The sequence below is a fragment of the Acartia tonsa genome, chromosome 6 (genome assembly GCF_053477335.1).
Source record: "Acartia tonsa isolate MP-2025a chromosome 6, ASM5347733v1, whole genome shotgun sequence".
Lineage (NCBI taxonomy): Eukaryota > Metazoa > Arthropoda > Copepoda > Calanoida > Acartiidae > Acartia > Acartia tonsa.
Genome location: NC_137265.1, coordinates 49,592,633 through 49,605,669, shown reverse-complemented (window position 1 = coordinate 49,605,669; position 13,037 = coordinate 49,592,633). Strand labels below are relative to the sequence as shown.

General features: G+C 34.4%; 1 protein-coding gene across 1 annotated transcript in view; it reads right to left on the bottom strand.

Annotated features, from left to right (window-relative positions):
* The window catches only part of LOC145323141 (FMRFamide receptor-like), a 54,932-nt gene that overhangs the window by 13,121 nt on the left and 28,774 nt on the right, over positions 1 to 13,037 (bottom strand). Inside the window, exon 7 of the mRNA XM_080165531.1 lies at positions 9,654 to 9,704. Within this exon, the coding sequence (XP_080021657.1) occupies positions 9,654 to 9,704 (51 nt within the window). The remainder of the gene's footprint in view (positions 1 to 9,653; positions 9,705 to 13,037) is intronic.

Sequence of the window (13,037 nt, the reverse complement as noted above, 5' to 3'; positions counted from 1 at the left end):
ACCTATGAATCTAGGCAGTCATTGGCTGAACAAAGATAACGTGAAGACGATATTTGCCAAAGACGGCAACAGGATTGAGATGCATGGAATCAGTGTGAATTTAGTAGCTAAACGGAAAATTGTAGTGAAGAATTTGGTTCATACGGTTTTGGAGAGAATGGAGAAAGCAAGAACTAAGAAACCTGAGATTAATGTAGCTGAGTTACAAGACCAAAAATGGATTTGTTCATTGAAAAATCGGATAGAAATTCCTGCATTAAGTACAGTGGTGGTAGAAGTTTCAACTAAGGGAAATATGCCTGAAGGACAGCTGTGTTATATAGCTCCTAGACAAGGTTACTGTAGCCGAAACAACTTGTTGATAAATGAAGGAATTACTGAGGTGGGAAAGAACGGTAAAATTATGACTAAAATCACGAATTTTGAAACTGTTAAGAAATCTGTTCCTGCTGGTACTTTGGTTGGAAATTTGTTTTTGGCGGAGAAGATAGCGATGTTGCAAGAGAACAGAGTTAAAGAAGATGTGTCAACAACATTAAAGAAGATTCGTTTTATTAAAGATAAATTGAAGTTGGATAAAGTTCCGTTTTTAAAAGATAATGTTTCTTTGAAAGGAAGAATAGTTGGTTTGTTTTTAAAGAATTTCAAGGCGTTATCGATTGACCCTACGGATATTGGATCTTGTACCTTGGAGGAGTATGATATTCAGTTGGTTCCTGGAGCTCAACCTTTCAAAAATAGGATGATTAGACTCAATCCTCATCATGCAGAGAAACTAAAAGAACAGATTGATTTATGGTTGGAAACAGATGTGATAGAAGAATGTAATTCACCGTTTAATTCTGGAATTTTTGCTGTTAAGAAGAAGGTTGGAAATACTAACGAGGTGAAAGTCAGGTTTGTCCTGGACTACCGCTCGTTAAATGAGATAACTGAGAAGATTTGTTACCCTTTGCCTAATATTGGTGAGCTATTTGACAAACTTGGAGGAAAGAAGATTTTTACGTCTATTGACCTTACTTCAGCGTATAATTCAATGCATTTGAAGGAATCTGTCAGGAAATATACAGCATTTTGTTCTAATGGACGGCAATATTGCTTCAAGAGGCTTCCGTTTGGATTGACCAATGCTCCAAGTGCATTTGTAAAGTTGATGGATAGAGTAATGGATTTGAGTCCTGAATTAAGGGCATTTTGCCTAGTTTATTTGGACGATGTTCTTGTATATAGTATGAATGTGGAGGAACATCTGGAGCATTTGAATACTTTACTACGAACATTCTGTGAAGCAGGCCTCAAGATTAATCTTGGAAAATGTACATTGTTTGCAGAGGAAGTGAAATTTCTGGGCCATATTATAAATGCAGAAGGCATATTTATGGACCAAGCATATATTGAAAAGATTAAGAATTGGCCAGTACCTGAAACAGGTAAAGATATTCAAAGATTTACTGGTTTCATAAATTATTATGGTTCATATTTCAAGAATTTTTCTGATATTACGGCACCATTGAACAAATTCAGAAACAGTAGTAAAATAGAATGGGATGAAAAAAGTATGGAAGCCTTTACAAAGACTAGAGAATTGTTCTGTGAAGAAATAAGTAAATCGTTCCCGGATTGGAGGATGGAGGCTGAACCATTTGTGTTGGATACAGATTGGTCATCTAAAGCTATGTCTGCGGTGTTAAGTCAAAAACAAAATGGACAAGAGAAGATGATATCGTGTTGGTCACGTGTTTGTTCAACTCATGAAGCCAATTATGCAGCGCATAAAGGAGAATTATGTGCATTAGTAAATGCTGTTGAAAGATTTGAATGTTATTTGAGACACAAGAAGTTTATCGTGAGAACTGATTCAGCTGCACTGAAACATCTATCTACTTGGAGGCAGAACGGATATTTTGTTGGTCTCACCATAAGGTGGATAAACTTTTTATCCACCTTCAGTTATGAGGTTGTACATAGGCAGGGCAAGATGCATACTAATGTTGATATATTGTCACGTACTGCATTAAAGGATAGTAAAGATAGGATATCTAAATTATCGACAGACGAACAAGGAGAGTTAATATTGGATACTGTATATCAATTGGAAGATCCTAAATTATGTCTTATTGCAGGAATTGGAGCAGAGACGGCCAGTCAAATAGCATCCAGATTGAAGGCGAGAGAATTCAGTCGTAGCCTGGAGAAGGATCCTGTTTTAGTTGAGGTGAGGAAATTTATTGTAAATAATGTCAAACCTACGTCCAGAGAATTGTCTCAAATGCCTTATCGTGGTAAACAAATATTAAGATTTTTTGAACATTTGAGTTATAAAGATGGTTTAATTATCTTGACTTCACCTATGCGGCTCCAGAAAGAATTTCAATTTATTGAACGGGTAGTGGTACCTATTGGAATGTACAATAAAGTTTTCTTGTTAGCTCATGCAGATGTTACAGCGGGGCATAGGGGTTATTTGGAAACTTTGAGCAGGATTAATCGTCACTTCATTTTTCCCTATGTGTCTAAATATGTAGCGGCGGCAGTTGCAAATTGTGTCATTTGTTTGAATAGACGTAAAAAACCAAAACATAATCATAATATAGAATTTTCTCCTTTGGCTGGGAAAGCTATGGCAGAGTTGGCCATAGATGCTTTAGGTCCTTTGAATGAGTGTGAATTTAATGGAGTCATTTGTAAGCATATTTTAATAGTAGTTGACAGTTGTACTAGATATGTTTGGTTGTTTGCCATTGAGGATGTTAAAGCTGAAACAATTATTGAATGTTTGAAGTTTAATTTATTCTCTATTTGGGGATTATGCGAGAGAATCAGGACTGACAATGCACAAAGTTTCAAATCAAAAGTTTTTAGGGAAGTTTGTTTAAGGTTGGGAATTGAACAAATTTTTATCCCTCCAAGATCAGCAAATTCGAATTACAGTGAAAGATACAACCAATCGGTGTATTCGTTTCTTAAGACTGATTTACGTTTTCAAGATGGAGATTGGGCTCATAAACTTAAAGCTACACAATTTTGTATGAACACTTCTTTCAATCGGAGGTTAGGATGTTCCCCGTATTTCAAGATGTTTCTACGAAACCCTAAGCTTCCGCTTGACTCATTTGATCCTTTAACCCGCTCGAAAATTAAACATATGAATTTTTCAGAGTTATTGGAGTGCCTTGACAAAAATTGGAGAACTGGACAAGAGAGAACTGAGAAGTATTTACAGGTAGAAAATACAGAAAGGATAGGTCGGCCGATAGCTATAAATTCCTATTGTTATATTTTTTATGACGTCACAACGATTGGTGTAGCTCGTAAACTCTGCTCGCTATGGGTGGGTCCGTGTCTAGTGACAAAAGTAATTTCTGATAGTTTATTCGAGGTTCAACCCCTAGAAAAGTGTAGATTGAAAGACAAAGGGGTAAGAATTGTACCAAGGGATAAAATATATGTTATTGAGAGTACTTTAGACTTGACTCCAGATGAAAAGATTGACTTAGTGATTACAGATGAGTTTTTTTCTGTGGATAATACCTTGAAAGTAAACTATTACTTTCCCAATACTTTAAGAAATTTAACTTGTTCAGGCGTTTCTGAAGAGGAGAATAGTTGTGGCGCTAGTCCAGAGGTGGTTGGAAGGCGGAAGGATGGACAGGTAACACCAGATTTTTTGGAGAAATCTTTTTTGGGTGTTGGGTTGTCACAGCAAAGGTCAAATGTATCTCAGGATAATGAAAATTTAGATGATTTAGTTGAGGATCTTAGTGATACTTTGGAAAGTACTCATATTTCTGACAGTGTAGATACGAATGATACGATTGATAAAACTAAGTTAGACTCTACATATTCTACTATTAGTAAGGATAGTGTTTTTCATAGGGATTATGCCTCTGATAATAGTTTAGTAGACAACAGTTTGGGTGTAGAGGATGTTAACATGGAATCTGCTAGGGAGTTAGAGTCTCGGATGAGTATTTTAGAGGACACTTTTCCAAAACTGCAAAGTAAAATTGTAAACTTGGAACAACGAAGGGGAAGTGTTAAACGAGGTAGGGATGTTGAGGAGGATGAATTAGATAGATCATTAGATAATGCAAAACTACAAAAAATGTCTGAGACTATTCCTGTTAAAGGTCGTCCTAAAGGTTCTACAAATGAAGTACAATTACAAAAATTGGAAGAGGATAGACAAAACAGAGAAAAAGACAGATTAGAATGTTATTCAGTAGCAGATGTAGTAACTAGGAACCTCGCAAAATTGATTAAAAAATAATATTTGTAATAATTTGTATAATATTTGCAGGAGAAGAGATTACCACGAAAACCGTCGGGAGCGTGATGACAAGAGAGGAAGCGGCGGTGGTGATAGACATGACCGGAATAGACGAGATGGAGATCGTATGCGAAAGAGGTCGCCTGACGCTTGTAGTTCAAAGAGTGGACGTGCTGGACCAGTACCTGTGAAGAAATCCAAGGATGATAGAGGAGTCAGGTACTTGGATATTTTGTTATTTGTTGTTGTGATGCAGACTTATTGTTTGATTATTGTTGGTGGTATGTATACGTCACAGGATCCACGGTTAGCAGCTTATGATTGTTCTCAAATAAGTAATGTTGAACTTAGATCAGCTGCCTGTTTGCATGATAGGATGGAACCGGTCAGATCTGTGGAATTATTGGGGTTAGCAGAAACCGATTTTATACTGTCGGAAGCCATTAGTTGTGAGGTTAGACTAAAATTGGAGCGCTGGTTTTGCGGCACCGCGAGTCATGTGCACGTACTAGACGTGCCACATGAAAAACAGGTAGAGTTGAGTATGGACGAATGTAGAAGGATTTTTCATTCTGGCAAGTATCAGCATGATGGTATTAGTTTTAAAGTAAACATAGACTTGCCAACTGTTCACAGTTTCACGGTTAATGGAACATTGTCACCTTTCTGGGATGTTGGTGGTGAAAATATTCAATGCAAGACACTGGGAATATACGCGCACAATATGTGGTTCAATTTAGGTTTTGCTATTGGGACTTTGCATATTTTAGTAAAAAATACACCCGTTTTGATCAAGGGAAATGTTGTTATGGATTATGATAAAAAGACGATTGTGGCGAATTTTGAAGAAAATCATTTGTGGGCAACATCAACTTCACCATATTTTCCGTATGTAGTACGAAAACCGGCCAGTAATTTTAAGGTAGTTTTTCAAGATACATTTAATTTAACTACGTGGAATGAACAACTTTTTGTTTCTAACTTGGAAAGGAATATTTTAGTTAAAATTATGGGAACAGAGAAACTTACTTTGCAGCATCTGGATTTCAACATTTTGGTGACAGAATTGGAGGGTATCAAGTTTTTAGAGGAACCGAAGGCGGCTGTTAGAAGTTATTTTGGGGATTTGTTAAAACAGGAAGCTAGATTTGATCTGAATGCTATGTTTTTGGCTAGTAGAGAAAGGAATGAAAGGATGATAGAACTTTTTAGTATTTCTAGATGTGCTCAAACAGAAGTTAGATCAAATGTACAGATGCATCATGGGTTCAGAATTATATACCTGGGAGAAATTGCTAAGTATGAAAAGTGTACAGCGGTTGAAATTCCAGTAAAGTTAGGTGTGGATTATGGATGTGCAGTAGGACATTTGCTGGTGGATGATAAAGGTGAGACAGTTGGAATACAAGAATATAGTAGAATGATTGTTGCAGTAGAGGACATAAAATTGTTAAATTGCTCGCAAAATCCGGTATTTTTGAAGTTGACAGCTAATTTGTTCCTTGGGAATCAGGGGCAGGGACTCGAACTTCTGCACATTGCCAATGAAAAATCTGAACATGTGGGACAAAAGATTTTTCTGAACGATGAAAAGGTGTTTATTGCTGATTTTAATAAGACTATTAAATATCAGGGGTTAGAGGATTTTGAGGATTTTAATGGACAAGCTTCTAAGTTGGACTTTGTTGATCATAAGTTGTCATTTTTCGAACAGGTTACAGGTCCTTGGTTTGGTTTAGAACATTTGTTCAAAGATATACTACCATTGTTTGCTAAGTTTGTTTTGATTGTGTTAATGTTGTTGTTAGGTATAATTCCTATGTTGGCATTGTTGTATTGTTGTTGTTCATGGTGTCATAAAAAAAGATTTACTGAGGAAGAATTTAATGCTAGATCTTAAATTCTGATGCTGAAATTTAATTATATTGTATTTTTGTAGGTTGGTTACGGCGGCAACAATGAATCAAAAGTTATTGAGCAACGAAGAAGATGGCCGCCACAAACAATCTGTCAATGAAGGAAATCAAGTCAAACCTGGTCTACCGGTGTCTGCATTGGTCAGCAACTCTGCATCTCGGCTGGTGTTGGTAATGTCGCGCATTGAGCTGCCCACGTTGAGTGTGGGCAGGGCGACGAGGAACATATTTTTGAGCAGTGAGGACATGCCACTGGCAGATTTAGCTCGTCTTATTGATAATGAACCAAGGTTTAAGTTGAATTTAGTAAACATGCTTTCGGTGCAGTTAGAGATGGGGAGATGCATCAACTCCATAGACTGGCCTGTGGACAGGATCCCTATCTTTACCAGCCAGAATTCAAGACACCTCAACCTGATGGCGGCTGGTGAGCATTCTAAAGCTATAAACAGAAAGTTGTCATGGAACGAAACAACTAGTTTGAATAAGTTGAGTGCAACCATATTTCTCTCTAAGCTTGTTTGCGAAATTTTACCAAGTTTGGTGTTGCTTGCTAAGATTGAATACCTGGATGGAGATGAGAGAAAAAGCTGTCAAACGTTGGGCGAATTGTTACCCATAATCAAACATATGGGGGAACTTGAGGATTGGCATCAACTTTCAAAAATTGACGTCATACCTGCAGATGGTAAAATGAGCCTTCAGACGGTGTTGAGAACGGTGGGTAATAGCGTTGATCTGAGGTTGAAGACGCAGGTTGTGTCAGCTATCCGGCTCCTGGCACATTGGAAAGACGTCGTGAATAAAGTATCCTTTATTCTGAAGCAAATGACATCCACAACTTTGTTCGAGTTACAGAAAGATTGGCTTGATGGAAAGTCTGAACAGGATTTGAGTGCTAAAGTGTTTATTGACTCTATTCAGGTGAATGAATACATGAACTTATCAGTCTACATTCCACGCATTGTAAATGTGAATTCGGTGAGTTTAATCACCAGTGGAGAGATGCCAGCTGAGATACGTTATGTTAGATTGGATGGACAAAGAGAAATAATTGATAACCTGGTGAGTGCCACATACGCAGGTAGTCTGGTGAATGATAAAGTAGACGCAAGAGTTTTGACCTGGGAAATGCAGATGCGCTGCAAGCGTCTCCGTCCGACTCTAGCCAAGCAGATATTGTTATGTGATCCAGATACCACTTTAGAGAATGTAGTAAAGGAACTTAGATTGGAGTTGGATGGAAAAGTTTATACAAGTTTGTTGACAACCAATATTGAGTGGAAGTTTAATCCTGAACACAAAGTAAATGAGTGGTTCGAGGGTGATTTCAAGTTGGTTACTCGGTTTGGGGATCCTGTTTGTGTTCAGATGGATCAGCCCTTAAATCCGAACATTCCTGTTTGTCTGGACCTTGAATTGTCAGGTCAGCAATGGCGTGTTGATGAACAAGTGAGGGAGGAAATGAGGATGGAACACACGCCTGGAATATTGATGATGCTTGATAAATTTGGGGAGGAGGTTAGTCGTAAGCATCAAAAGATTTTGGATAATCAGGAGGAGGTTGATAACGTTGCAACCTCGATTTCGGTTGCGGTTACTAGTGGATTTGAAAGATGTTTTCATATGCTTGGTGATACTGAGGCAAGGATGTCTCAAGACGGCTTGTGTGATGAGACCGCAAAACTTGGAGTGAATGATGATGAAGCTATCATGCCTATGGATATTGAAGAATCTGGCAAGAAGAGCAGAACGTCTGGAAAAAGAAAGTAATAATTATAGTTTATGTGTATTAATTCATATTTTATTTTATTTTATGTATTTAATATTTGTTGAGGCAGTAGTAGTCTCGAAAAGGTTTAAAATTAATGTTTCATATTAATGCTCTATAATACCATGCTTAAATCTGATGGTTATATGTTAACCAGTGTCATTTTTATATCATGCATTTATGATAACTATGTAATTAATGCATTAGGTGTTAATCAATGCATTTTTCAATAATTATATGTTAATCAATGTTTTTTCTTTTAAAAAAAAATATATTAAAAAGAAAAAAAAAAACACATAAAGAAAAAAGGAATATAAAAAAAAAACACAAAAGAGTTCTAAGGAACCAAAATAATAAAAAAAAAATGTATACGAAGTGTTTAAAGATCTGGAAATAAAATATATAAAAAAGAGAAAAAAAATATGGCAGGTGTCATACCAGATCAATTATTATCTATTTAATAAGCGTTCAACGCTACTCATAATATATATATGATAATTAACATGTAAAAACCTATTGTTATATTTAATCTGAAATATTACAGTTTGAAATCCAGGTTCATGTTAAAGCCAGGGAGAAATGTGATGTATAGTCCCTTTCTTCCTGACTTAAGAGCAATGCATGTATTTTATATTTGAGCTTTTAGTTCTTGTGTCAACCGTTTCGGAGCAAGACATTGCTCTGCAACACGACACGAACATAAAAGTGAATAGTTGCCTTAAAGTTTAATATTATTATTGTATGTTTATCTTGTCTTGAATTAATACACTTTATAAGAATATTTAGCTGTTTGTTCTTGCTATTACTACACGTCACTCTTATCCTTTTTCCTTATGTTTGCTTCAAACGAATATTGTCATCTTGTCCTTAAGTAGTTTTGGAAAGGCTATGACAGTGATAAAAGAACCTAAAGAAAATAAACAAAGAAATGCTCTTGAAGAAAAACTATTGGTAACTCAAACTTTTCTGCAAGTTAAAAAAGTTTCTATGCACTATTTTCATTAACAGTTGATATAGTTTGATATATAGTAAACTAATAATATATTTACATTCAATAACTAAAGGGGACTATCCACAAACGAGAGCAAGTGATTTTAAGCACCTTCCAGCATAGATTCTAAATGTTATATACTGAATATACTAGGGTTATGTTTAATATCGGTATTTCAATTTTTTTTTAAAAATAAGTTTCATCATAATTTTCTAGGAATAAAACTTTGAAATTTCTTAATGAAATATCATCAAATGTTTTCTTGAGTTTAACGGTTCAAATAAAATAACACGCCAAAACATAATCAAATGCTATAAATTATGAAAGTACACTAACAAAAATGCTAAAAATATCACGAGTTACCATCCCTTTACTAAATTAACAATTTTCATTAAAAAAGTTTACTTTTGTGTCACAGCAGTTTGAACTCAACAAAACATATGATGATATAAAGTCAAAACTATTCCATCTTGAAGCTTTTTTCATATAAAACCATGGTAAAACTTTATTTTTAAATTGATATAACGATATTAACCATAACCATATTATATTCACTAAAAAAACATTTAGAATCACTGCGGGAAGGTGCTTAGAGTCACTTGCTCTCGTTCGTGGATAGTCCCCTTTTTCTTTCAAAATAACGTGACTAAAAAACTTATGTACATATACTTTATCTTAGAGTAGCTGGTCTATTAAACAACTCACCCGAACATAAACTTCATTTTCTCTCAAAGGCGTTGGTTTTATCAGAGTAACCTGAAACATTATGAGTTATTGTGATTTATATACATAAATAATTGTAAAGGAAAATAGTATATAAAAAATTGCGGAGTTTGATCCAGATAAAGTTAATAATATAGTAACTTTGCGTCATCAGTTTCCCATATTTGATAGCTTGTAAGTTGTATCTGTAGTATTTTTCAATTTTATTGAGACAGCGTAAAGTGGCACCAAAGAAAGGTCGCTACACAATAAAGTTGACCAATGAGAGGCCGGTATACACTGTAATTGACCAATGGTAAAATCTATACTTGCCTCTCATTGGTTATTTTATCGTATGACGTCATTTTTTTATTGTCACTTTACGCTGTCTCATTTTATTTAGTTGTTTTTTTTACAAGAAAATACAGACAGTATTGTTTATCTAATATATAAAATGTCCTTTTATAATATTTTAAATGATGCAAGTTCAAAGTGGTTTAAAAAGTATCAAAAATATTTACATTTTATTTATACTTTTAGTGCCACAACTAAAGTACAATATTTTGGTCTAGACACAACCATAGAGAATGAATAGATGGAAACTCGAACAGGGATCTTAAGGGATAAGACAATGGAGGATAAATTAAAATATACCCCCCTATGATGATAAAGAAAATAGGAGTAATATTTTGTTTGAAAAGTTTTACCATTATTAACTTGGAAGCAACAAATGAAAATTTAAAAAAGTTCCCAATGTTTTTTGTTTGGTGCTAGTATAATTTACAGTTGAATGTCCCCCTAATCCCTGAAATCTCAAGGTGAGATCAAAATATTCCAGGTAGGCTAGGAACATTGAACTGTAAATTATTCTGGTATCCAAAGTTTTCAACAACATTTTTTATCATTCGTTGGCTTAAAAAAATTTATGCATCCTGATTGTGTTGTACAAACATTAAGTGTCAAAACTTTTTCACTGATAATTTTAATAATACAGATGGAATAGTTTTGGTGTTGATATCAAGTCACCATCAATTGTCTTTTCTCTTAAGACACCTAAAAGGCACAATTACTTAAATCCATCGATTTGTGTTTATTAAGCTAAGTTATAAGTGTGTATCTCAAAATCTCTAGAACCTCTTGCATAAATCCGTAAATCTCTAACTTTAATTTTATATGCTATAATTTCTAATGATAGAACTTCTTCAATTATACTCTAATACCAATAAATAAAATCGATTAAAATCTTATAATATCTATCCATTATCCAATTGACGTCTCGTCTACTTTAGCTTGAAAACCTAAACAGTCATCTTTTTTTATGAATCTAAACTAGGTAATTAAAAATCAATAATAATGAAAATAATGTGTCAGAATTTTGTGGTAGAGAGGTCCGAGTCAGCGTCATAATTTTACACGTAGCTAATAATGCTATGCCAGGCAAGTGACTAAAGGTTGATATTTCTTAACCAGGGATATATGGATGGAACAATTTATCAATTTATGTGTATTTAATTAATTTCACATATTTGCATATAAAATTACTAGCGACTTCGCCCCTAGCCTCTAGGGGCTTTGCCCCAAGAGGTTTGATCAACCTAATTTTTCGTATTTTCGATTTAAAAAGAAAAAGTAAAAAAAAAAATTTTTTGGGGGGGGTATTTTTCATTTTTTGGGGGGGTTGGGGGTGTCCCACCCCCCAAGAAAATAGCTTAAAACCATCACAGGACCAGTAGGTATATTCCCTGAAGAGTAAAGCCCAATCGGTTCAGTGGTTACTGAGATCTTAAGCTTCAGACGGACAGACGGACAGACAGACGGACAGACATCGTTCTACTTTGTATTATAGATAAAGATTTCAAAATATTATTATGTTACTTCAAGATTAAATGAACTAATTTATTTGTTCTGCTATGCTTTTAAACAATTTTGTTAATGTTATCCTTGTTTTAAAAGAGAATTTTTCTCCAATTTGGGTCTGCACGTCCGGACAGATTAGCTCTTTTTGTTAATTTAGCAGTTAAAGATTGTCTTTTCAAACATTGGAAGATGATTCATGTAGCAATTAGGTACAATTTAGCAACTCTATAATCGATACCAGAAAGTCTATACGTCCATTTAAAACATGCTGAGTTTTACTTTTTTGACAACAACTTTTTAAGGGATATAATCATAAATTTTGGGAACATTGATTCCTAAGACAACGAGATAAAGGGTGTGCAAAAAAAAATGCGGACATTTTTAAAATTGAAATTGCTCGGCTTGTGTTAATAGTAGAAAAATGTTACGCATATCGTTAGAATCGTTAGGAAGTCTATTTTTTGGAAATATAAGAACGATTTCTCTGTTACGTATAGTTACAGAGCGATGTGGTAAAATATCCCAACTGACTTAAAACTTGACTTGCGAGTAAATCATTAAAGATAAAAAAAAGGGTGTGCAAAAATGCGGACATTTTTAAAATTCAAACTGCTTGGCTTGTGTAAATAGTAGAAAAATGCTATCTATATCGTTAGAACCGTCATAAGCTCTATTTTTAGGAAATATAAGTATGATTTTTGTGCTATTTTTAGTTTAGGAGCTGTATTGATAAATGTGAGAAAAGTGAGAAAATTTTTTTAAAAAGTTTTAAGTCAGTTGGGAGATTCTACCACATAGCTTATAAATTATACGTAGCACATGAATGGTTCTTATATTTTCAAAAAATAGAGTTTATAGCGATTCCATAGGTATGCAAAACATTTTTCTACCATTAACACAAGCCGAGCAGTTAGAATTTTAAAAATGTACGTATTTTTATTTGCCTACCCTTTAATTTAATCTTTAATGATTTACTCGCAAGTCAAGTTTTACATCAGTTGGGTCATTTTAACACGTAGCTCCGTAACTATACGTAGCAGAGGAATCATTCTTATATTTCCAAAAAATAGACTTCCTAGCGGTTCTAATGATATGCGTAACATTTTTCTACTATTAACACAAGCCGCGCAATTTCGATCTTAAAAATGACCGCATTTCTTTTTGCACACCCTTTACAATATTTTAAGCGAAGCATCTCTATAATCAGGTCATAAAAATGTAAGTATGTCCTAAACAGAATGTTGTATTTTCGCAATTGTGTAGCAAGTTTATATAAAATTTAGTTTTTTCCTATAAAATGATATTCTGCTATATAAGTTTTGTCAAGTATGTTCGTTTGTTCTACCGTTTAAAATTAATGGATGTTGTCCTTGTTCTATTGCATGCATTACATAAAAATATATTAAGGAGGACCAAAAATATTTGTACAATTTTTATGAAAACAAACAAGAATTTATTGTGGTAAAAATATTAATTTTTAAAAGCGAAGCTTTTCTATAATTAGGGTCAGTCCGTACGTCATTCCGTCCG